The sequence below is a fragment of the Rhineura floridana genome, chromosome 20, assembly GCF_030035675.1.
Source record: "Rhineura floridana isolate rRhiFlo1 chromosome 20, rRhiFlo1.hap2, whole genome shotgun sequence".
Classification (NCBI taxonomy): Eukaryota; Metazoa; Chordata; class Lepidosauria; order Squamata; family Rhineuridae; genus Rhineura; species Rhineura floridana.
The window spans coordinates 10,867,187-10,893,762 of NC_084499.1; the positions used below are offsets into that span (position 1 = coordinate 10,867,187).

A 26,576-nucleotide genomic window follows, 5' to 3' on the forward strand; every position below is an offset into this window, starting at 1 on the left:
TGATACATTTGGTTTGAAATGCGAACCGAATCGAAATGCTCACCTATCCCTAGCAGAGGGAGATCCATTATTCAAGGCGAGGACAATATTTTGAGTTGTAAAAAGGGTGTTTATATCCAGCTTGGGCCGAGTTGATTTTCCATTACAGCTCGTATCTTATTAGCGTTGACAGTAAATTTTGAATGTAAGCCTCTCTCCTCTGTGCAGGTTCTCAGAGCAACACTTCCCTTGGATGAAATAAGACTTCTGTGGTATCCATTGGATATGCTGGACAGGCAGAGCAGGACTGGGGGTCCTGGTGGTTCTGCCACACATGACTTGCATCCACAGAGCTGGAAGTATGTGTCCCTCAGTTCTGGTCCTAACATCTCAGTGCCAGCCTCCTGCCCAGGAAAGATACCATTCCCTCCTCTCCCAAGGAGCCCTTGCCCTCGACGAAGCCTCCAAGAGACGAGAAGGCAAGCTGGCTCCTTTGAGGGGAACGCTTCTTAATGAGGCTTTAATTGGCAGGCCGCTGGTGTTCTCAGGGGGGTCATTTATTCCCCTGTCTTCAAATGTTTATCAGAGGAACCACCACAGTAAATGCTGGGTCATAAAACTTAGTGGCAAGAAGGGAGGCGGTTGCATCTGCACCATAAATACATCACACCAAAGGCCTCGGGGGGGGCAGTTTCAGAGAGACCCACAGGTTGCTGCAAACAGCTGCTTGCAAGAAGACAGAGTGTTTGTCAGCTGTCCTGAACAGAAGGTTTACGTTAAGGAGACAGGAAGATGCTGAGCTCATAGGTGGCCTTGATTGCTACGAAGCCAGACAGCCAGCCCTTCTCTGCACCTGATTCAAGCCTGGCTGCTGTTGTCCTTTGTTTTGCCTTGCTTTCTCTCAGACAGGCACCAACGGGTGGCACTGGGGGATGAGGTTTCAGACCCTTGGCCTCTCAATTGTGGAGTGCCACAGGGTTCTATCCTCTCTCCCATGCTATTCAACATCTATGTAAAGCCGCTGGGGGCCATCATCACGAGATTTGGACTGCAGTGTCACCAATATGCAGATGACACTCAGCTCCATCTCTCGTTTAAATCCTCACCAGAGTTGGCTGTGGACACCATGTCCAAGTGCCTGGAATCCGTAAGTGGATGGATGGGAAGGAACAGGCTGAAGCTAAATCCCGATAAGACCGAGGTGTTGCTCGTGGGAGACAGGAGAAGGTTAGGAGATATAGACCTGATGCTTAATGGAGTAAAATTACCCCTGAAAGAACAGGTCCGTAGCCTTGGGGTCGTTCTTGACTCCCAGCTGTCCATGGAGGCTCAGGTCTCGGCAGTGAGCCAGGCAGCTTGGTATCAATTACATCTGATACAGAGGCTGCGACCCTACCTTTCTGCCCATCTACTCCCACGAGTGACACATGCCCTGGTCTCCTCTCGCTTAGACTACTGCAATGCGCTCTACGTGGGGTTACCCTTGAAAACGGTCCGGAAATTACAGCTGGTGCAGAACGCAGCGGCACGTTTGATTAAGAACAGTCGCCGCTGTGATCATATCACAGATTAATAGATCTACACTGGCTACCAGTTGTCTACCGGACCCAATTCAAGGTGTTGGTATTGACCTTTAAAGCCCTATACGGTTTCAGCCCAGTTTATCTGAAGGAGCGCCTCCAGCGTCACCAATTATGCCGCCTGACGAGATCATCTACGCAAAGCCTCCTCTCGGTCCCACCAGCTAAAATCGCTAGGCTGGTGCGGACCAGAGAGAGGGCATTTTCGATGGTGGCTCCCACCCTCTGGAACTCCCTACCTCTTGACCTTCGCCATGCCCCCTCCCTGATAAGTTTTCGCCGGGCCTTAAAGTCCTGGCTCTTCAGACAGGCCTACAGGATTTCCGGGGTGGATTAACCTTTATGCTGCTGTTAACTGGAAGGGTGTTTTTAGATAATTATTGATTGTGATTGTTGGTTTTTATTGTATTTTAATGTGTCGATGTACGTCGCCTAGAGTGACCGTTAATTCGGCCAGATAGGCGACTCACAAATAAAATTTTATTTTATTATTATTTTTAAACAGCAACCCCCTCCTCCAGCACCACTGGAGGAATCATACTCCTTTCCCCAAATCTGCAGCAGGCATTTGTTCCAGGCAAACTGAGAGAGCATCTTTGCACTGACCACAGTGTAACCTAAGGGCAAGTCGCACATAAGAACGTAGGAGGCAACTCAGAATTTTGGTCCATCTAGCTGAGGATTCTCTATGCTGGCTGGCAATGTATCTCCGGGGTTTCATACCGGAGATTCCAGCCCTACTTGGGATTGAACCTGGAACCTTCTGCATGCAAAGCAGATGCTCTGCCACTAAGCTACCGGCCTTCCCCAGAAGAACCTAGGAAGCTGCCTTATACAGAGTCAGACCATTGGTCCATCTAGCTTCACATTCTCTACACTTGCCTAAATGGGAGGATAGAGAGGTGTGAGTGACTGTGTAGAGAAACAAGCCTCCTGGCCCCACTCACCACCAGCATGTGCCTCCTGTAAGGTTGCCAAGAAGGGAGTGCAGCCCTCAGGCTCAAAAAGGTTCCCCATCCCTGCTATATAACAATAGCGGTCTCATTTTCTGAGTGTGGATCCTTAGGCAGCCAAAATGGTACAAGAGGGCACTCTACCTGGAGATGCTGCCAGGGGCTGTTGTTGTTGTTACATTTGTATACCACCCCATACCCAAAGCTATGATCTTCTGCATGCAAAGCGGATGTTCTGCCACTGAGCTACAGATCTTCCCAGAAACATAGGAATATAGAAGCTGCCTTACACGGAGTTACACCCTTGGTCCATCTTGCTCAGTATTGTCTACACTGACTGGCAGCAGCTCTCCAGGATTTCAGGCAGGAGTCCTTCCAAACCATACCTGGAGATGCCAGGGATTGAACCTGGGGCCTTCAGCATGCAAAGCAGATATTCTGCCACTGAGCTACGGCCCTTTCCTGAAACATAGGGACATACTGATGCCTTATGCTGAGTCAGACCATTGGTCCATCTCGCTCAGTACTGTATACGCTGCCTGTAGTCAGTCAGTCCAGGGAACCATCAGCCTTCAACCAGACTTCTCTGGGAAGGGTTGGTTCAACCCCAGCCTATTTTGGTATGCCTGAAACAATGCCACACGAGAAGCAGCAGTGGACAGGAGGCAAGACAATTCTCACTAAAAGCATGACACATACGGGTTTGGCCTGAGATGAGCTCTTTGGCATCGATTCAGATGTTACTTTTCAGTGGCTATATACAAAACCCAGTGTTCAGTGATGGAAATTTAGCTTGGTAAAGATACTGATTTGGGAAGAGCAGATCTTCTCGTTCAGTCCCTTTATTCTATCAGGAGGGAGGGACCTCTGGCTCAGTCTCCAGATGTCATTGGACTCCCATCAGCCTCAGCCAATGGTTAGGGATTTTTGTTGTTATTTTTGCAAATTTATTTTAAAAAATAAAATAAAATGGGGGGGCAGCAAAAGAGAGAGAAACACCAGTTTACATTAAGAATACAATAAGCATCAATACATCCATCTTCATTTACACATACAGATTAACATATGCCATCCAAATGTCCAAATAGGTATCCAAAGCTGGTGTTTATAAAAAATGTGTTCACATATTGCCAGCCCCTTAAGATCTTTAGATCATTGCATATAGATGGTATTAATCCTTCCAAGCTCAAAATGCAAGTCTCTTAATGACCATAAGGGCTCATAAAATCAATTTTTGTTGTCCTGCTGTTAATCCCCATACAGCAGGAATAATATTTAAAAGTGTATGAACATCTGCAAATCTCAAGGACTTCGCCAATACAAAATTGATGCAGACAACGGATGTCATTGGACTCCCAACTTCCATCAGCCCCAGCCAGCATGGCCAATGGTCAGGGGTGGCGGGAGTCCTAGTCCAACCAGCAAAGGCTCTTCACCCTTGCTTTATATGTTCCCTCATTCTCTCTCACTTGTGTTCTCCTCTTGAACATTTAACTAGGACAGTTTCTAACTCTGGCCAATGAGGGCAAACAGACTGGGATAACTGACAGCTCCTTGGCACTTTAAAAACAAGTTTTTAACAAATGTTAAATGTTTTAACATTTATCAACATTACATAATTTAATCTATTACACTACAGTTTGTAGCCTTCTGGCTGCACCTCATTGTTCTCTTTCACCCCCACCTTCTAAAAATCACCCTGAGGCTCCTCACCACACATTTCTGGCCACAATAATTTTATTTTTTTATTTTTTAAAAAAGAAAAACATTGGAAGTGGTCTTGCAGTGACTGGGTCCATTCAGCCCAGCACTGCCTAATCAAACTGGCAGAATTATTCCCCATCAACCTGCTGCCTGATCCTGCTTGTATTTGAGCTGGAACTCCTGGGGATTGAACCTGGGACCTGCATGCAAAGCGGCTGTTCCGCACCACTGAGCTACAGAGCCTCCATGACATGGGCTGTGCATTACAGAGAGGGAAATTTGGCTCCATTGTTTATAACGGATTTTTCCTCCTCCGTCATTTGTTCTTAAGGTCTGTCAGCAGTCACAAAGGGCCATTGCTAGAGGAAGGAGCCGTAGGCCAGTGGAAGACCATCGGCTCTGCATGCAGAAGATCCCAAGTTCAATCCTTGGCATCTCCAGGCAGGGCTTGGGAATGTCTCCTGTCTGAAATCCTGCAGAGCTGCTGCCAGTCAGAGCATGCAATACAAAGCTAGGTGGGCCCACGATCTGATTTTGTATAAAGTAGGTCCCTTTGATCATGGCAGGGGTGGAGATGGTCTGCAGTGGGAGGAAGTGGTTACAGGCTGATTGTATAAGACAAGCGCGGGCAGACGTCAGGCTTTACTTTGGGATTTATGTTGGCTTTTTTTTACTAGGACCCCCAAACCCACCAACCAAAACCACGTGCAAAAGATACACATTGAAATTAAAGAATTCTGAGCTCAGAAACTTGTTTTAAGGACCAGAACTGAGTTCACAGTCCTTCAACACAAAGCTTGTTTACCCTAAGCTTTCATTTTTTCAGCAGTATTTGGGGGGGGCATTTTGCAGGGGGTGGGGAGGCCATGTTGTTGCTGCTAGTGTTTGAAAAACTGGGCATCAGTAATCCTTGCCGATCCGTTGCAGAAATCTATCCAGACCAGACCATGCTCCGCATAAGATGTCCCATGAATCGCCCTTCCTTTCTTAACACTGCCCTTTGATGACTCAATTAATTATCGTTCATGTTAGATTCTTCCTGTTTTCTGGAGTGAGCTGGGTGGGAGGCATGTCAGCATTTGAGACAACTCAGTCTCTGGGTTTTGAAAAAACCCAACATCCTCAGGGAGAACTTGGAGGGGACCCAGCGACCTGATTTATGGCGCTCCCCTGACACCTCTTCTAATTTATCTTCTTGCTTTCTCCAGGAGGTACCTTGCTCCCCTTCCCTGCCTCCATCCCTCCATTCCCTGTTCTTTTTCTCCTTCTCCCTCAGGGGAAGATGTCAGCCAAAGATAAGCCTAACCTTTAGACATTACTTCATTAACCTTTTCGCACAAGTGAGTCAGTCATACCAGCAGCTTGGCCTAGATGCTCCCAGTCATCTGTTTGAGGCTGAAAGGAGCATGTCATAACGAAAGCCTCTGAAGGCTTCGTTTCCTCCTCGTCTCTGACCCACCCTCCCATCTAGATTTACTCTTGCATGAAGCTGCTTCTCCTTCTCCCAGCCCACCCATGCCAGTTCAGTCGTGGCTGTTTCCCGTAAACCCACACCCTCTCGTGTCCTTATGAGCCAAAGCATCACTGTACAGATGGTGTCTCAGGCCGCTCCAGAGCGCTGTGGGGGCAGGAACAGGTCATAATTCAAATGCTCACACACACTTATGATGAGAATTGCTCAGCTGGCAATGTCAGGAGCAGAAGGAGGCTCTCAGGCCAACTCTCTGTTAAGTCCTAGAGTCGTTTTGTATGATACTAAGCATCAAGATCAACTTTTGGTAGACATGGGGGGTGGGGACAGAACCATTGCTTTCCCTTTCACGGAGGAGCTACATAACTATTGTGAAAGATCCATGTTTGACTTTAATTTGGTGTCCTCTGCCCCCTCCCCAACCCCATCGCCCATTGGGACCCGTAAGGCGAAAGGCAGGGAGCCCCACAGTAGGTGGAGCCAGAGCCAATGGCTCATGCTACTTTTATCCCCATCCTCTTCCCTGCTGAGTACTACAAGGGCAACACTAAGACTAAGGAGGAGGAAGCTGATAGCCAGGGCCACCTTCTGGACGGCTTGTAAGTTAAGAAGGTAGGTGGGGGCCAGCTGAGGGCAGCCAGAGGTTGGTCCGGTGATGTCCCATCTGCCCAAGGAGACCAACCTCCACGGCCAGTGCCCCTTGTCATCTCCCTTGTACAGCATGTGAGGCATTGGTTCTTGGGCTCATGGTCCACAGGGATGATTCTCTGCACACATCAGTCAGTAACCCTCCTCCCTCCCTGAGACATCTTAGTTGGCAACCCTGAGCTCCAAAACCCCACGAAGCTAGCCTTAATCAAATAATCCCTCTGTTTAGGTTTGGCTGACAGACAACTCTGCTCCTGACATGTCATTAGCTTGAATTTACATTCCTGCTGAGAAACCCCAAAGCAAAAACCTAGAGCTTTCCTGTGGCACCAGAGGGAGGGGAGAATAATCGATGGTCTCGGAGCTTTCAAACCACTGCAGTAAACACTTCCTTTTGATTTAGCCGTGTCTCCAGAGCGCTTTCTCCTGACCCTGGCCAGCCACCTCTTTCGGATTCACTGTGCTACTTTGTTCCTTGCTTCTTTTCTTCTCACCATAAAGTCAGCACGGCCTTGACAAGCGATTGCACTCTAGGAGACGTTGGCCCAGGAAGAGGGCAGAATGCTGACACCCGCTAATGCAGGGCAGCTGACTGATCGCGGCTCATGTACTTGCACTTTTACAAGTGCCTAGAAAAGGGGGAAGAATTTGATTCGGTTCACACTGAAAGTCAAACCTACCTCATTTGCCTTTCCTGAAACAATACAAGAATCCTTCACAAGTTGTTCCCCAGCGAAGTAATGTGTAAGTGCACATACTGGGATAAGGTGTACATAAAAATGCACTTATTAGGGAAAATAACATTCAAATGCATTATATTTTGGTTAATTGGTTGCAAAAATATGGATATTAGGAAAAATGTGCGCCAAAATGCTGATGAATTTTCATGAGGACTTTAAAAAACATTGCAAACAGATGTGGAACTGTGGAGAACTGAACTTGGGGGGGGGATAAGAATTGAGAGAAACCGAAATGGACAGGTTTGCCCATCCCTACAGGGGCCGCGTAATGTTTATTTTGCCTTTGCAAAGAACCAGTCCTTGAGTCTGGCAGCAGCTGTGTTTTGGGACCCCCTATTGACATTAGGTAGGCGCCCTTGATATATTCCTTCAGACGCCTGCTGAAAACCTTTTCAGCAAGCTACCCAGGCATTTAATTTAGTCACCGACATTACTTTTTTTAAATTTTAAAATAATGTTCTGGGTTTGAAATATAATCTTTAACATACATTTGTGTTTTAGTAGCTTTGAGGATTGTAGCTGTGTTGATGGTTTTTATTATGTACGCTGCTTACAGAGTGCTTCGATGAAAGCAATTTATACGTCTTTCTAAATAAAAAAATGTAAGCCGCAGCACAGGGTGCTGCAAGCCAAGGAATATGGTGGTGGGGATTCTAGCGCCTTTGAAGGCCCCGTGACTGTGAGCATAGGAACATAGAAAGCTGCCTTATACTGAGTCAGACGTTTGCTCCATCTAGCTCAGTATTGCCTACACGGACAGGCAGCCGCTCTCCGGAGTTTCAGGCAGGGAGACATTCCCATCCTACGTGGAAATGTTGGGGATTGAAGCTGGGACCTTCTGCATGCCAGTCAGAAGCTCTACCACTGACCTACAGCCCTTCCCCATTCCACAAAGGGGTGCACCATGGTAATTTTTTTGCAGAAGCAGAAACCTTGAAGGATACACGCTACAGGAGAAGGCAATCCCTTGCCAATCTGTCCTCCATCCCATTCTCAAAGAAAAGGTGAAGGACAAAACAGCCACAGAGCCTTTCACAATTTGACCTCACTCTACACACCTTTAAGAAAGTCAGTCTCGGGTAGAAAAGAATGGAGGAAGGATTATCTCCTTTAGTAAAGTTTTGATTCCTTCCAAAATAAGGCTCAACTGAAGGTGTCAAGCTAATTTCTTCGGCCCAAATGTGGTGCTTGAGGGGGAGGGTTCAAAAGACGCTGAAACCACAGGTTCACCTGTTTTCCTATACCCATGTGTGGTCTTTCAAGAGCTTCTAGGAACCTTCCCCAATCTTCTTTATTTTGACCCATAAATTGCCAGAGTTAGAGCAAGAAACAACGTGTCCTGCCTTCACTCTGATCTGCCTCCATGAAAATGCTACGAAGCCAATGAGGTTGGTTAGGGATGTGGAACCTTTTCATCCCAAGGGCCACATTCCTTTCTGGGGGTCTCATCCCAGTGGTGGGCATGACCAGAAGAAAAGTGGGCAGACTAATGAATGCAAATGTTACCTTGGTACGGCTGGGTCGTGTCTAAACACACACACACACCTCTCTGTCCTCCATCTATGCAGCCAAGAGGAGGTCAGTGGTGCATTCCAGCCATGCAAAGGTTCTCAAGGAAGGTGCAAAGCAGGACCAGTAGCTGGTGTGGCCTGGGGAGAGGGAAGACTCTCAAGGGCCAGAGAGAAAGGCCTGGAGGACCACATTTGACCCCCAGGTCTGAGGTAGCTCACCCCTGAGTTATGTGATGATGCTTGAAGCCAAATCAGAGTGGGGGTAATGCTTCCTGCCCTCATTTCAATGATTTGGGGGGGAAATAAGGCAAAAGGGCCGTGCCACAAAGTACCAAGAAATGGAATCACCGGCACCACAGGTTAGTGGGGCAGGGCCACTGTCAGAATCAGTGACCTCTCCCCAAATTTGGCAAGACTATGAAAAGGGGCGTCAAAGTTTGGCAGGCATTTGGGCCCAGCCCTAACCCAAAGTACCCCCCAATCCCTGGACGAATTGGAAGTCAGGGTTGGCGTATGTATTTTGGTCCCGAATTAAGGAGGAGCTTCAGGAGCCCAGTCGTATTGACATCTCACCCTGGCTGCTTCTTTCCCTGTCCATTTTTCCCTTCCAGAAAAGCTCACCTCATCCTGAGGAGGCTGGAGAAGGTCAGCAGCCACTGTTCAACCTTGCTGCGCAGCTCCTACATCCAGAGTCGCACCGACACCATGCCCTACCTGTTCTGCCGCAGCGAGGAGGTCAGGCCGCCCGGCATGGTGTGGTACAGCATCCTGAAAGACACCAAAATCACATGCGAAGAGAAAATGGTCTCTATGCTGCGCAACATGTACGGCGAGTCGAAGGGGCGATGAGAGCCAGTGCCGGCCACGTGGATATGGCAGCCCAGATAGCCATGCGGCATGGGACTCTCTACCGGGGCGCAGCCTCACGGCATCCTGCAGTTTAAGGCAAAGGAGAGCAACAAAACCACACAGGACTCCATGGACAGTAGCAAATTGACAGATCAGCAAGATTTCTTGTTTGTTTGTTTCCTTTTTTAATTATTATTTTTAAAAAAGGAAGTGCATAATTTTGCTCAGTTTTTTTTTTTAAATGGTGTCTCTCCTTTTTTAAATCTCTTTTTTTGTCCTTACTAAATCCCTAGACTACATGCTCAAAAGGCGAGAGGAAGAGACGGAGAAAGAAGATTTTTTAAAAATCAAGACAAGTTGGGGAGGGGGCACAATAGTGATGGGTATTGATAGCCGCAGTGGTCCTCGGGGCAGAGCTATTGACCCCGACGGAGCCCTTGCCCTGAAGGACCTGTGTGCCGGACCACGTGAGCTTAATAAGCAAGGAGCCAAATAACCTACAAAGAGGCATCACTCTGGAAGTAAGAGATCAAACGATTAACACCAGGCAGGTGCAGAAGGACTTTGCTAGCGACCCTTGAAAAAAATGATAAATGCAAAGACAAAATGCTCCGAGTTTATAGAACTTGCTGCTTGTGCAGCCATCCTTAGCAGGGTCCTGACAGGTTGTTCTGTGCATTAAAACATTCATATTTACTTCGACCTCCTCTGCCTGGCTGGCATTTCTTCAGTCTGCAGCACTTTTCTGTCGTTAAAGTGCACACACTTCCTTAGCGATCCTTTGGTTGATCATGAAGTTTTTTAAAAAAACATCATTATTTGGGAACAGCTCGATCCTAGTGATAAGCAGATCATGGAAACTTTCAGAAATGTGGGCAAAGTGGGTGTTTGAGAGAGAAGAAAAGCAATCCATTAAAGGGTTTTGTTATGAAGACATCATATTCCCTAGAGAGAGTATGGTGTAGTGGTTAAGGTGCTGGACTATGACCTGGGAGAGCAGGGTTCGAATCCCCACACCACCATGAAGCTCACTGGGTGACCTTGGGCCAGTCACCGCCGCTCAGCCTCAGAGGAAGGCTTGTTTGTTTGTTTATTGTGGTCAAAGACCCATCACACAAAGGAATAAAATACAAAATACAAGGATCAACGTGCTAAAGTCATGTAGTAGGTCATTCAGGACAAAGATTTTGACCGTTTAAGTTGGGCAGCATGAACAAATTTAGCAACAGACATAGTAAAAGTCCTGTTTGAGCCTGTCAAAAGATAGAGTAACAAACGATCAGAGGACTCATTAGGAAGCTTTCTTATGATGGGAGGTTAATATTTAAAACGTTCAGAGGAATATAATGGGCAGACAAAAAAAACGTGTAAGAGTGTTTCGGTACCACCCTCCTTAGAGGGGCAGAGGCGTTGGACATAAGCTATTCCCTAGTATCTCCCTTCCAATAATGCTGAGGTTAAGCAATTAAATCTGGCCTTCGTGAATGCAAGTCGATATTTGGGAACAATAAGAAAATCCAAGTATGAGGCACAATTCAGAGGGTCAAAACTCAGGTTGAAGTGAATGGGAGAGTATACTTTGGATGCTGCGGCGGTTGAACTTTGGAGATCTATATCCCTAAGTCGGGCTTGAATGGTAGATTTAACCATTGCTAGAGCTTGGGAGGATAAGTATTCTGTGGAAAAGCCTAACCTGGGAAGTTTAGCATGAAATGTTTTCATCGACATGGAAAGATAAGGATCTTTCCAAAGAGATGCTAGATAGCCAGGAGGGCATTCATAGGATAATTTGATCCAGTAATTGAACGCAAGAGACCATGCTTGAGATTCAATCGAGGCTAGGCCAGATTCTAACCTGAGAGCTGCGTTCGGGACGCACCTTGGGACACCAAAAATTTGTCATAAAAAATTAGAGAGTACTGATTCTACAGAGGAGTTATAAGCACGGATCCACAGTGGGGCACCATATAAAAGTTGGGGAATAATCTTGGTTCTAAAAACCTGGATAGCAGCAGGAATATACCCTTTGGTGTAAAAATATCGAAGAATACCCTTTGCTGTGTTCCGGGCAGTCAAGACAGCCGCACGAATATGGGGAGCCCAGGAGAGAGAAGAATGAAACGTAATGCCTAGGTATTTATAATGCGTAACATGGGCAGTTTGTTGGGCATTAATTGTCCACTCAGAAACAGAGGTGCGCTTTGAGAAAACTAGAATTTTGGTTTTAGAAAAATTTATAGTTAACTGATTATCAGAGCAGTAGGACATAAAAGCTCGAAATAGGCGTTTAAGGCCAACTTTGGAGATTGATAGGAGGGCAGCGTCATCTGCATATAGCAGAATGGGACATCTGTGTTCACTAAGTTTGGGGGGATGGAAGTGGGGAATGACACCTTATTTTCAAATCATTCAAGAAAAGGTTAAATAAAAGGGGAGCCAGGATACAACCCTGCCTAACCCCTTTTGTTGTGGAGATCGAATTTGTTAGGCCACCATCACACCCACAACAAACACGGAAAGAAGGCCTTCTAGCCATCGTGTACTGCTTGCCTCTTTTTAATGGCTATTAATGCCTTATATTTTCTTTTAATGGTAAAGTACTCGGAAGGAAGGGTACTAGCATTTTGTTGGCGATATTGTAGATAGGTCTGTCTTAATTGTCTCTTAACGGCTAGACAGTCTTTATCAAACCATCTAGGAGGACCTAATCTTAAGTTTGTTCTAGAAGAGGAGGAATTGGGGACTAAGAAGGAATTTAGAGTCACAGTCAGGGTATCGTAGACATTTAGGGCCGTTTGGAGGTTGGAAGCCTTCACTAATAGTTCTTGAATGGCCAAAGCAGAAGGGGAGGAGATAAAGGCTGCAACCATAGAAGCTACACGTGGAGACCAAATGGATCTCTTATATATGAAGTACGCTGAATTGGCTGCCGGATTGTACTCCATATCTAAGCGGCTCTTCTCTTTTAATTGAATTGAAAGGGTTAGAGGGAGATGATCACTATCTTGTCTCTTGCCCACAAGGAAATTAATTGTTGAATTTAATAGCTGATGGGAAATTAGCGCATAATCGATTACACTACTTCCTCTACCAGAGATGTAAGTGTATTCGGCGCAAGTATCCAGTGGATTAATGCCATTAAGGATAATAAGATTACAGCTTCCAGCTAGGCGGGTTAGACAGATTCCCGGATAATTAACCCTAAGGTCCTTAGAGGCCCTATCATGGGCAGGGACATAGTGTTCATTATCCTCACCCCCCCACAGTTTCGATGCAAAAAGTGTAGCATTATTAGGTCCAATCCTGGCGTTAAAATCTCCCATGATGATTCATAGGGCTTTGGGAAACCAGGACTCAAGTTCTGTTATATAGCTGTCTAGATTGTCCCATAATTGATCGGTGTATTCCCTTGACGAACATGGAGGCATATAAACATTAATTAAGAGAAGAGATAATGTATGAAACGTCAACAGGACAGCCATAGCAGCATTATTGCACGGATGGAGGCTTCTGAAATGAGCAGTCAATGTAGTAGAGAGTAGTATTGCCATACCTCCTTTTGCTCTACCTTTCCGTTTACCCAGGGATGGAACTGCTGGTAAATCAATAGAGGAAAAGCCATCCAGGAATAAGTTATGGGTAGACCAGGTCTCCTGGAGGAAAATTATATCGTGTTCATTCAGGTAAGTGCTCAGTTCTAGATTGTTTTGCTTGGCATCCCAGCCTGCTATGTTCCACGATAGGAGATGTAGTGCAGGCTTTGACAACAAGGCGTTCCAACGTATGCAGAAGGATGTTACGGAAGAGGCTGTTATAGATCCATGTGTAGAGTTTATTAAAGAAGAAGAATGTCAATGTAACTTGCTGATCCGATTTAAGGAGCCTGTAACATCCACAAAGATTGCACCAGATATCTTAGTGGGAACTACACATGTAGTCACCGGTTGTATTGGCTTAACTGAAGAAAGGTCAGATTCAGATGGGGAAGTAAAAGAATATTTTTCCGACGGAGTTGCATCAGGTTCATAGCAGCTAGTCGATGTATTAGCTAGTATAGCTTATTGATAATCATTGATCGCTCAGTATCAGGTAAATGGGAATATCGTTCCGTCAGTTGGAGCTCCTCAGGCTCCAATTCCTGCATTAAAGCTGACAGGGCTTGTGTCCCACTAGGGAAAACAGAGGGTTGAGTTGATGTTGCAGGACTGAGCTGTAGAGGATTCCGTTGGGGGACATGAGTTGGAGTCATCCCTAGCTCAGAAGTAGTCAATCTAGGGGATTGTCAAGTGTAGAACACCAACGGTGAAAGAGGGGCAGTATTAATGTAATAACGCTGTATTACTAAGCCCCTTTTCTTAAGATTCTCCCTTACATGATAGATCTGACTGGCGATAGACGAAGAGTGAAAGGTGACAATCAGACGCCAGTAGTCAGGATTGATGGATATGTTAGCCATAGACTTGATATAGTTCGTGCGATGTAGTGCAGAGAGAGATTGGCCAAAACAGTTATCCAAAGATGGAATACTCGGGAAGGAGGGCCGACGTCCAGGGGCCCTCCGATGATATAAAACTACCAATTTTTTGGATTGTAGTACAGGGTTCCAGGGGAGAAATTGAGTTTTAGCAAAGGATGGCCTTGTATCCGGTGGAGTCGTCAGTGATAAAAGGCTTTCTTCCAAAGCCCTATTTATAGAGTCATTTCTGGAAGTTTGGCTCTCTTGATTTAGAGACATACCCTTTTTTTGTAAGGGACTGTTATTAGGTTTTATAGGGCATTGCTCCCTCAGGGTGTCACTCGACGTCTGGGTATCCAGCAGCTTAAACAGAGGCTTAAAATTCATTTTCCTATCAGGACTTGGTTTAGAGTTCTTAATATTCTTTGATTTCTTTGTTTGGTTCTGCTTCCCAATGCCTGAGGAGTTTTTCTTCGAAGGCTTATTCTTATTTTTGCCAGCTCCTCCTAAGGTCAACTTCTGTTGAACACAAGTAGGTGGAGAAGTTATCAAGGTTCCATGATCAAAAGTACTCTTAAGAAGGCGAGGCCCGAGTGCCTGCACCAGCGTGGTAAGTAAGTTACTAGTTTCTGTGATACGTTTTAACTAGGCTCAGTTCTTCGAACAAGAGAGCTTGCCAGCCCGGACCGGGAGTCGTAGGAGCGGCGGGAGATGGAGAGATTGAGTAATTTGCCTCTAGTCTCGTCTCAGGTAGGGACGTTGGTTGCCTCTGGGGTTCATGATATGAGTCGATAGTAATTACCTCTGAAGAAGGCCCACCATTCACTGAATTTAAGGTACAGTTGAAGCCAGCATCTAACAGCTCCTCAGCCAGACTTTAAGCAGCAGCATATGCTTTTATCGAGAAGGGTTGATCTAAAGTCCATTCATGTGACATTTCTGGCAGAGGGTTCACTTCCTGCGCACTTTGGGGCTGTGATGGAGGTTGCGATGAGTCATGAATGTATGGAAAGAAGCTCATGATTTTGGATTGAAGGTTACTTGTGAAAACATCACCCTCAGTATCTATTCCCAGCTCCTGATATCGCCTCCATGTTAGAACCATTTAGATACACAAATTAAAAATAAAATATAAAAGGTAGGTTTCGTTTTCAATTCCAAGGAGTGTCTCAGAAGCTTTGCGCTTGAAGTTTATTTCACACAGACTATATAGTGCATTTATTTAAGTTCTGCACTCGGGTCGTTTTCGCCTTGCATTTAAAGTCGTAAAGTGGAGTGATTAATGGCTGAGTCTACAGCCGGAGATTAATGGCGTTCGACTCCTTCAGTTTGCAGCCGTCTTTAATAAGCAGCGTCCCGTATATATAATGTTCTAGTGCTGTACAGGCTTACAGCTTGCAGTCGAGTACTCAAGACAGTTAAATTTTCAAAAACGAAGGCTAATTACAAGTCGTTAAAAGCAAAAGACCGAGAACACATATAAGCATGTCTTACCGGAACAGAGGTAGCTGGAAGTCCCCCTCAGAGGAAGGCAATGGTAAACCACCTCTGAATGCCGCTTACCATGAAAACCCTATTAGGGTCGCCATAAGTCAGGATCGACTTGAAGGCAGTCCATTTCCATTTTCAATATTCCCACCTCCTTGCCTAAAACCATCTCTCTCTTTATATATACATACACACACACGTTAGGGGAGCAGAGCCCCCTGCTCACTTTGCTCGCCACCTCCACCTCCAAACCTACACAGACACATTCAGTCACACACACTCCCTCTCTGTCTCGCACACACATACACACACATTCCCCCTCGCTGCTGCCCACCCCCAGACACCCACGCTCCCCACCCCAGTTGCCTTAGTTGCCGGGCGGCCAGGCAGAGGCCGCAGCCCCTCTGCTTGCAGCAACCTCCTCCGCCTCCGTGGCGGCTGTGGCCTCCTTTGTCTCCGTCGCCGCGGCGTGCGTGGCCTGTCACCGCTGTGGCCCGGGCCTGCACAGCAGCCGCAAATTAAGCCTGCGCATCCTTTGCTACCACAGCCAATGTGGCCTATGCAGCCAGCACTGCCACCAGGTAGCCTGCCCGATCACCAAGCAGTCTTTGCCGTCACCGCCCACCCCTCACTGCCGTGCCATGTGGCATCATGGTAAGTGCGGGCTCGCACCTTTATGGTATAGAACAATATATGCAGCTTAGGGACATCAGAAACTGCCTTATGCCAAATCAGACAAATGACAATATTAGCTCAGCATTGTCTACACTGACTGGCAGCAGCCCTCTAGGATTTTAGACCAGGAACATTCCCAGCCCTACCCGGAGACACCAGAGAGTGAGCCTGGAACATTCTGTATGCAAAGCAGATGCTCTACCACTGAACTGCTGCCTTTCCCCTGTAGATGGAATCAGCAGAGATAATGCCCCCAAAAGAAAGACCTCACAGAAGAATCAAAGAACTTTAGAACTAGAAGGTACCTTGGGGTCATCTAGTCCAACCCCATGCTCAGTGCAGGACCTTTCAGCTACAGCATCACTGACTAATGGCCATGCAACGTCTGCTGAAATCCCTCCAGTGAAGAAGAGTCCATCACTTCCTAAGGCAGTCTGTCCCACTGTGGAACAGCTTTTCCCATTAGGGAATTTCTCCTAACGTTTAATGGAAATCTGCTTCCCTGCAATTGCCACACAACTGGTCCTAGTCCTGTCCTCTGTGGCAACAGAGAACACACGTGCTCCATCTTCCGAGTGTCAGCCCTTCAGATATCTGAAGGCAGCTACCATGTCTCCCCTGAATCCTGTCTTCTTCATGGAAGATACTTTGGGGAGTCACTCATGAACCCATTCATGAGGATACAAAAAAGCACGCTCTGGTGCTACTGGTAATGGGCTGTTTATTGAGCTCAATGTTTTGGAGAACTCGTCAGGAACTATGAAAACTATTCACTCGGATAAATTCTGCAACAAAGAGATCAAAATAATCACAAATAGTTCTAGTTCTTAGAATGTATCCGCAGATAATTATAGAGCCACGAGAGTGGCTGTATACTATAACCAGCTTGGATTTTTCACATTCCACAATGTTAAATTGAAAATATCCCCCATGCAATTCTGCTGCTTCCCATAAACTCATTTCAAAACAAAACCTTACAAAACGTATTGTCCTGAACTCAGAAATGTTTGCCTAACAACGTTTTCATGGTAATACACAAAACACATAGTGAGAATATAGAGTTCAAAGTGTAAAATAATAGAAAAAAACCCAGATCCCTGTTGGACTTTTTTCTGTCAGTGGTCTCATAATCTGTTGAAATTCATTAAAAATCACCCATGTTCACAGAGTACCTGTAATCCTATTACTGACGTTGCCCCATACTTTGACCTTCATCTTCTGCAGTTTAAAAGTAAAAAAAAAATGCTTGGCTGATTTTTAATTAATTGAAGAAAATTAACATTGGGCTCTATGATAGCACAGGGCATGCTCAATAAGAACCAATGGTCAGTGTTCTAAACGCCAGGCTCACAGCTGTTTGGCTTGGCTAATCAGGTGGCCACACCCACACCAGACATTTATTCCACTTTAAACAGCCGTGGCTTCTCCCAAATAATTCTAGGAGGAGGAGTTTGTGTAGAGTTGCTAGGAGAAGCCCTACAAAGAGCTACAATCCCCAGAAGAGGAGCTGACTGTTAAACCGCTGTGGCCACTGGAGCTCTGTGATTGTACAGGAGTATATCCCGTTGAACTCAAAAAGCATGCAAATGATCAAACCTGCCCTCCCCTCCTCCTCCCTTCTATCCCCTCCTTCTTGCCCCTTCCCTCCCCCTTCCTTTGCCCTTCCTGCCCCCTTCCAGTCCCCTCCTCCTACTCAGCCACTCTCTCTCCCCTCCCCCTCACCTCTCTCCTCCTCCCTTCTTCCTCCTTCCCTGCCCACTCCAGCCCTCCCTCCCTCATGGTCAGATTGGACTGTGAAAGACCAACCCAAATCGTGTTTGCATTTTGACCAATTTGTAGGGCAGTACAATAACTCAGAGAGGAGGTCAGGTCTCCTGCTCCCCTGGTGCATACACTATAGCTGTCTAATTCCCCTGCTTTTTAAAGTTTGATAGAAATATCTGTTGGCTATAGGTACGTTTTTAAACAGCAATGTTTTTATTCCTATTTCTAATCTCAAGCCAGTATTCAAAGGGAGCAGTGTTTGTAGCACCTGATGAAGGAGTTATCTGAAACACGTTGAGCTTAATAAATAGCTCATTACGAGTAGCACCGGAGTGTATCTTCTTTTTGTTTCCTGATCTTGGTGCTGCCCCCTTTTTTTGTCTTGATGAAGTAGTAATAAGGTCAATATAGGCAGGTCTGATATATATCAGTGTGTCAGGAAACACAGCCATCCTGCGAAATTCACACATCTGAATTTTGCAATGTAGTTCTCCAAACATGCATACATAGGGGAAAATGTGCATAAATGTATATATTTTAGTGAAAATCTCTCTCACACACACACAAAAACAGCTACTAGCTATACTAGCTATGCTCTGCCTCCATGTTTGGGGCAGGATGCTTCTGAACGCTTGTTGCTGGTAACCACAGGAGGGGAGAGAGTGCTCTTGTGATCAGGTCCTTCTCGTGGGCTTCCCATGGGGGCATCTGGTTGGCCACTGTGAGAAGAGAATGCTGGACTAGATGGGCCCCTGGGCCTGATTTGGCTGGCTCCTTCTATGTTCTTATATTATGAGAAAATGATTGCAAAATGTGTACATTAGTAAAAAAAACTGCATACAGAAATGTTTTTATTCTGAGAAATTCACACTAAAATGCTCCAGATTTTATTTTTTAAAAAATTGCAAATTCCTGTAGAAATGTGGAGAACTGAATTTTAAGATTGGAAAAATGAGAGAACCAAAATTGACAGATCCTTCCATCCCTAATCAGCATACATACTAATAGCAGGTGTGGCCCTCCAGATGTCGCTGGACTACAACTCCCATCAGCCTCAGCAAGAATGGCCAATGACCAGGGATGGTAGGCAAAAGGTTCCCCGCACCTGCTAATAGCAATCTCCGAGTGCTGACAGTTATGTTGTCAAAACAGCACTACCTTCACACAAGAGGGAGTTACCAGCATGCTTAGGGGAATCTCGGATGGGGACCCTAAAGGTGGTGCAACAGTCTAATGAGCATACTCAGTTGGCACAGAATGCAGACCATTGATGGGAGGGGAACGGGAATGGAACGGAATGGCTCTCTTGAGGAGCAGAAGTGCTGTCGTGCTAGCCCTGACCTAGTAGCAGACACAGAGTTCTCAGAGGATGAACCAGACCCCCCACAGATCAAGGACCCTAAGGAGCAGGCTGGGTCCTCTGGAATCAGTACTGAGGATCCCCTTCAAGGGACCTCTAGAGGAAACACCTGCTGAAGAACCCTTGGAGCTGTCAAGAAGAGGTGGAACCACCACGACCACCTCCAGTCCTCGAGAATGCAGGCGCAAAAGGGTCCAGACCAAAGACTGACGACAGAGCATGCATCTACGAACCTAAAGCCATTTGCAGCTGTGAGTAAGGGGTCTCCTTGTGAGTAAGGGATCCCTGAAATTCCTTCACTACCAGCAGCTGTGCTTAGGAAGTCAGCGGTCTCTCTCTTGACACAGTTGCTGGAAAGAACACAGCTCTGTAGCTCCTTGTTCCTGACTCGTTTTACCTCCTTCTGGTGTTGTATCATGCCTGAGCTCCTGGTGATATTGACCTTGGACTGTTGCCCAACCTTGTCTCTGGATCATATTTTGGACCTAGACTGCTTTGTCATGCACCACCTTGGTTTGTTGGGAGTGCCCCATACCGGCAACCTGCCTTCGGTGGTGCATGCTTTGGTGAGAGACTTGTACCTCCTGGGACCCTGACCCCTGAAGACATCCACTGGGGGATGACTGCTGCATTGCTCTGCACTGCAGCTTTTTGTTGTAGAACCCACTTGTTCCTGTGTTATTTCTCCTCATCCCAGTTGGCCACTTCCTCCTCCTCCAACAAATCCTGTGTCACCTGCTGGTCATGGAAATGCGAGAAAAAGTTAAAGCAATATTTGCTAAGAACCACTATTGTAAAAAAAAAAAAAAAAAGTTCAAGAGCAGATGAGTTTTTATTTGATGACCTGGCTGGCATTTTGGAACTAGGTTTTTCTGGTCTTCTCTCATCTGCTTCCATGAGAAATGCCAGCCATGGCATCGAGGGAAACCTCTTGGCAGCTCTTAAATAAATCTGCCTTTTCATCTCTTTACACCTGCAGTGGGGTCCTGTCTACAGCAGATGAGAAACAGGACCTGAAAAATACCTCTGTAGGTTTCTTGTGCTTTGATATACTCTGCCGACAGGTGGGCTTTTATCACCTCCACCTCACTCCTTTTTTTTTTATTATTTGTTTAAAGCATCTACAGAAGGGAAGCACAATGGAAAGGAAATGTGTGTCTTTTTTCCTTTTTTTCTGGCCCTGTATCATTTCTGATGTTCAAATGTGAGTGCTGATGTTTATATAGCCAGAACGGCACTGCCCATACACAAAAGGGAGGTTGGAAATCCTACAGGGGAGGGACCCCAAAACAGCCCGATGGCCACGCAATACTGACTGTTGGGATGGAAACCGGAAAACCGGAATTGAATGAATTATCCTGGAGGAGAGGGGTGGCAGGCAGGATGGCCAAGACACTAAAACGGAGTGTACAGAGCTGCGAAATTTTGTTGCTAGTACAACTTGCAGGAATCCTGCAATAACAGCACCCCCGATGGGTGGCTGTCTGGCCTCTGCTTAAATATCTCCTTTCCTCCAGATATTTCCACAGAGGCCAGATGAGCAACTTTCAGCAGTCTCCAATGTCGCCTCTGATTTGGTCTTTCGGTGATAAGCAGAAGGAGCGCAGCTTGTCTGGCTTGGGATATGGTTTTTGTGCAAGCTGCAGGAAATCCTGGGTTTGAATACAATGTCTGTATACTAATGTGCAGAGCATGGGAAACAAGCAGGACAAACTTGAACTCTTAATACAGGAGGGTAACAAGAATGTCCTCAGTGGCAGAACAGGCGGAGGATAACCATGTGTATGTTACAACGGCTGTGAAGGCGGATGAAGGCTGCAGCAGGTAGAGGACTTCCAATCATCATGGTAGCCATGCCATTGGATCAGAGCCTTTTTCTGTCAAGATTGTGTGTTGATCGTGGTGCGCCAATCTCCCCACATACAACAAATTCACGCACAGACATCTTCCATAACAAAAGCCATATGGCAATCGGCAAATGGCGACGGGGGCAGAACTGTGAAATCCAGAAGCCCCTAGTCATGGACTGGTACATCAGCGGTGGATACACATTCAGACAGATCCATTGTTAAAGACAATATTTTGGAAGACAATCTTATTTGGTCATGAGTGATCGCCAAGAAAGAATTTGGGAACTGAGACATCGCTCACTGGCGAATCCCTGTCTGAGCTCACGGGGAGGCATAACCAACCAGAGCAGTGTTTTGTTGAATGAGGGCAAATGCTCCAGCCCAATATAAGGCAACTTCCTATGTGCCTTTGGTTCAGAGATGAAACCTGCCTAACTACTGCAGGTACAGGGACAGACAGGCCCTCCTGCTCCAAGCTACCTGAAGGCACTGGAATGACGTGAGCCCTAGATGGCCAGCAGAAGAGACAAGCCAAACAAGGTGAAGGTGGGAAGGAAACTCAAGGACTTTGGGGGCCAAGATGGCAAGCCACCCTAATGAGAAAAGGAGTCCAAGATGGGTGGGAGCTTCTAAAAAAAGGAAATTCTAAAAATGCAATGGCAAGCAATTCCAACAAGGAAAAAAGGGGGGAAACAGCACAAGAAGCCAGTGTGGCTTCTCAAAAAGCTTAAAGATGACCTGAAAACAAAAAAGGACACATCCAGGAAGTGGAAAGAAGGCCAGGCCACTAAGGAAGAGTACAGGCACGTATCACGGAATTGCAGGGATGGTGACAGGAGGCTAAAGCTGAGAATGAGCTGAGGTTAGCGAGAGATGCTAAAAGCAACAAAAAAGCTTTCTTCGGGTACGTCCATAGTAAAAGACAGAGAAAGGAAATGGTCAAGGTATACCTAATCACTTTGAACGAGTTCAAATTGGCAGGGCCCAATAAACTGCATCCTAGAGTATTGAAGGAATTGGCTGAAGAACTCTCAGAACCACTGTCTATTATCTTTGTGAAATCATGGAGGACTGGTGAAGTGCCGGATGACTGGAGGAGAGCTAATGTTGTCCCCATCTTCAAAAAGGGCAAAAAGGAGGAACTGGGGAACTACAGACCAGTCAGCCTAACATCAATCCCTCGAAGAACTCTGGAGCAGATTATAAAGCAGTCAATCTGTAAGCACCTTGAAAACAATGCAGTGATTACTAGGAGCCAATATGGATTTATGAAGAACAAATCCTGCCAAACTAATCTCATTTTTTGATCGGGTAACCTCCCTTGTAGACTGTGGGAATGCTGTGGATATAATATATCTCAACTTCAGCAAAGCTTTTGACAAAGTGCCCCATGATATTCTGATTAGCAAGCTAGCTAAATGTGGGCTGGATAGAACAACTATCAGGTGGATCCACAGTTGGCTCCAGAATCGTACTCAAAGAGTGATTATCAGTGGTTCCTTCTCAAACTAGGTGGAAGTAACGAGTGGGGTACCACACGGCTTGGTCCTGGGCCAAGTGCTCTTCAACATTTTTATTAACGACTTGGATGAGGAGGTACAGAGCATGCTTATCAAATTTGCTGATGATACAAAATTGGGGGGCGTAGCTAATACTGTGGAAGACAGAAACAAAATTCCAAGGGACCTTGATAGGCTGGAGCATTCGGCTGAAAACAACAGAATGAAATTCAACACGGATAAATGCAAAGGTCTACACTTAGAAAAAAGAAACCAACTGCACAGTTATAAGATGGATGATACTTGGCTCAGCAATACGACATGTGAGAAGGATCTTCGAATTGTCATTGATCACAAGCTGAATATGAGCCAACAGTGTGATGTGGCTGCAAAAAAGTCAAATACTATTTTAGTCTGCATTAACAGAAGTATAGCTTCCATATCGCGTGAAGTATTAGTTCCCCTCTATTCAGCACTGGTTAGGCCTCATATTGACGTCTAGTTCTGGTTTCCGCACTTCAAGAAGGATGCAGATAAATTGGAACAGGTTCAGAGGAGGGCAACAAGGATGATCAGGGGACTGGAAACAAAGCCTTATGAGGAGAGACTGAAAGAACTGGGCATGTATAGCCTGGAGAAGAGAAGGGAGATAAGATAGCACTCTTCAAGTATATGAAAGGTTGCCACACGGGAGGGCCGGGATCCCTTCTCGATCATCCCAGTGTGCAGGACACGGAATAATGGGCTCAAGTTGCAGGAAGCCAGATTTCGACTGGACATCAGGAGAAACTTCCTAACTGTTAGAGCCATACGACAATGGAACCAATTACCTAGAGAGGTAATGGGCTCTCCAACACTGGAGGCCTTCAAGAGGCAGCTGGACAGCCATCTGTCGGGAATGCTTTGATTTGGATTCCTGCATTGAGCAGGGGGTTGGACTTGATGGCCTTATAGGCCCCTTCCTACTCTACTATTCTATGATTCAATGACAGATCCTTCCATCCCAAGACCAAGGATAGCCAACCTGCTGCTCTTCAGACTCCATCAGCCTCAGCTGGCATAGCCAACAGTCAGGGGTGACAGGCAGAGGCTGCTGTCCTCCTAGGTAGGCTGTGGAAGGCTATTTCTTTTTAAGAGAGCAGAAAACGTTTTCAATAAAAATTGTTTGTGTGTATATACATACTTGCCAAATTTAATATTGGGCTTTGCCATTCTTGATAATATGAAGACACAAACGACCAAATAAAAGCAAGGGAGGGAAGAAGGGGGCATTCAGCCGAGACATTATGGAAGGGAGTTGTGTGAAAAGGGTTATACAGAGGAAGCCGTCACTTGGGGTGGGGGGTGGGATTCAGATATATATGATTTCTACACCTGCTGTCTGAAGAAACACCATCCATTTCACCACCCCAGACCTTTTCAGCCTCATTTTGCCACAGGCGCAGACCAGACATGCCATTAAAAGAGGAGCAGACAATTTCTTTGGGGGGATCGGTCTATTACTTGTGATGGTTATGTAGAACCTCCATGTTCAGAAGCAGCCTACCTCTGAGTCTCAATTGATGAGGTGGCAAAAACAGAAAAAGGGGGGCTATTGTGCTCATGTCCGTTATGCAGAATTGCCTGAGGCACCTGGATGGCCGCTATGAGAAATCGGGGATGGGACTCTGATGGGCCTTTGCCCTGATCTAACAGAATCATTTTTGTGTTTTTAGACGGCATCGAAAGATGCAGCAGCCATGTGGGTGTGTTGCGCTTGTTCGTTTTGCATGCACCCAAGAACTCCTCGATGGGCTGTGCTGCCTTTAAATTAATGGGGATGGGTTCTGTGTTGCCATTTGGGATTTTTCCATTGTCGGTATTGAAACCTCCATTCGCTGGCTCTGTGATAAATCTGTGCGGGCATTTATATTCAAATGAGCTCAGAAAAGGTACAAACGCATGTGGGGCCAGCAATCAAGTCAGCCTGTGGGTATTTTGTCAGGAAGGAAAGGTTTTTGGGGGGGTCAGCAACCTGATTGGGGGAAAGCGTTCATTTTTATGACTCCTCCTGGGTGTTCTTCAAAGGAGAGACCTTTGTTGTGCAAAAGGAATCCAGGCAATGGGGGGGGGATATTTGTGAGTCTCATGTTCTTTTCTTTCCCCCTCCCCCCTCCCCTCTCCCCTCTCCCCTTTTTGTTTCTTTCCATTTGGCCAATGGGAACGGCCCCTCCCAGGTTGAAAGGTTATGAGAACAGGGTCGTGAGCGGGTCAGAGAGGGACCATTGTTAGCTGTCTGTAAATGGGGAAAGGTCTCCTGCTATGCAAGGAAGGGGGTTGCAAAGAGAGCAGAAATAGCCAGACAGCTGGTTAAGCCACCACAGTTATAATGAAAGTTCTACACTCAGGTTGGCCCATTTGGTGTAAACACACACACATACACACATATCCCATAAACAACCCAATTTCTAGACTTCTGTTTTCTCTGCATCCGAGATGATCTTGGAGGCCGGGCCTGGCAACCAAGAGGTCTTCTGTATCTTTAAAAGGTGTACAGGGGGAAGGGAGAATTCCACCTGCCCTTGGCTGACTTTCTCTCCTCCTAAAGATACAGGATCGGTCTCAGGCCCAGGCCCTGAACCCGGCAACCGTAGCTGCAACTGATGGTGGATAAAGCCAAAGGCAGTATTCCCACTATTCTTAGGTATCAGGCCTAGCCCTGACCTGGTACCGTATCCTGAGACCTTGGCATGAACCAGGCAGCCTGCAGGTGGAGGACCTTGAGGAGCAGGCAGGCTCACCTGGAACCACAGCTGAGGAGCCTACAGAGGGACCCTCTGGCCGGAGTCCTGCTGAAGAACGCTTGGAGCTGTTAAAGGAGGAGGTGGAGCCACCACCACCCAGACCACGAGAATGCCGGGCCAAAGTGCAATACCCAGAGTCATTGTGTAGCTCGTGAGTAAGAAGTCTCTTCATGAGTAGGGATGTGGGAGAAATTTAAATCAATTTGCATTGAGAGGCAGATCTGTCGTATTCACATTTTCTGAAACAACATGACAACTGAAACTCTGCCATCCATTGAAATGTGCACTTATCTAAAAATTGCAGTGCGCTTCTTTGACCAAAGTTTACAAAAATGCATATATAAGGTAAAAATGTGTGCATAAAAAAATGAATGTATTAGTGCTAATAACATGTAAAAATGCCTCAGTTAGGAGAAAGTATTTTCAAAACGTGTATATTAGTCAGAACTGCATATAAAATGTGTTTGTCAGGATCAATTTGCACTAACATGCTGAAGAATTTTCAGGATAATTTTTTTGTTATTAAAAAATTGGCTAATTGCTGCAGCATTGTGGAGAACTGAATTTAAGATTGGAAAATGAGAAATTGAGAGAACTGAAATGGAAAGAGCTTGCCATCTCTACTCATGAGTAAGGGGCCTCCTTGTGAGTAAGCTGTCCCTGAAATGCCCTCACTACCAGCAGCTGTGGTGCAGAGCTTGGAAAAGTTACTTTTTTGAACTACAACTCCCATCAGCCCCAGCCAGCATGGCCACTGGATTGGGCTGATGGGAGTTGTAGTTCAAAAAAGTAACTTTTCCAAGCGGGAGGCCAGAGGCTTCTCTCTTGAGCCTTCCAGTTGCTGCAAACGACACAACTCTCTCTGGCTCCTTGTTCCTGCTTCCCGTCTTCCTGCCTTGCTGTGTAGTACCTGGCCTGAACTCCTTGTGAGTATTGACTATTACCTGACTTTGCCTGACATTTTGAACCTAGACTGATTCTCTGTTGGTTTGTTTGGACTGGGCTGAACCTGCAACCTTGGTGAGTGTTTTTCGAAGAGGCTTATTTCTCCTGGGAGTTGGGACCCTAATCCCTCCGGACATCCACTGGGCCCTGACCCAGCCACTCAGCTTCCTCTTTCTTGGTGCAGAGACTTCTAGCATACATATAAACACCTATCGATGATGTCTCCCTCTGAATGGCTTTGGCATGTGCAACTTTCCCTGCAACCCTTTAGACTCTGTGAATTCCCATCGTGTCATTCTGTACTTTCATTGCAGTGTGCCC

The 26,576-nt window shown here is 46.2% G+C and overlaps 1 protein-coding gene across 3 annotated transcripts in view; it reads left to right on the top strand.

Moving 5' to 3' along the window:
• Positions 1 to 10,337, top strand: part of ASTN2 (astrotactin 2) — a 773,365-nt gene extending 763,028 nt beyond the window's left edge. Inside the window, exon 23 of one of the 3 annotated variants that reach the window (XM_061604308.1) lies at positions 9,198 to 10,335. In XM_061604308.1, coding sequence (XP_061460292.1) covers positions 9,198 to 9,435 — 238 coding nt within the window. In that variant the 3' untranslated portion in view covers positions 9,436 to 10,335. Of the gene's footprint in view, positions 1 to 9,197 lie in introns of all 3 variants that reach the window. The other 2 variants (XM_061604309.1, XM_061604313.1) reach the window with 2 other exon arrangements.
• Positions 10,338 to 26,576: the final 16,239 nt, after the last annotated feature.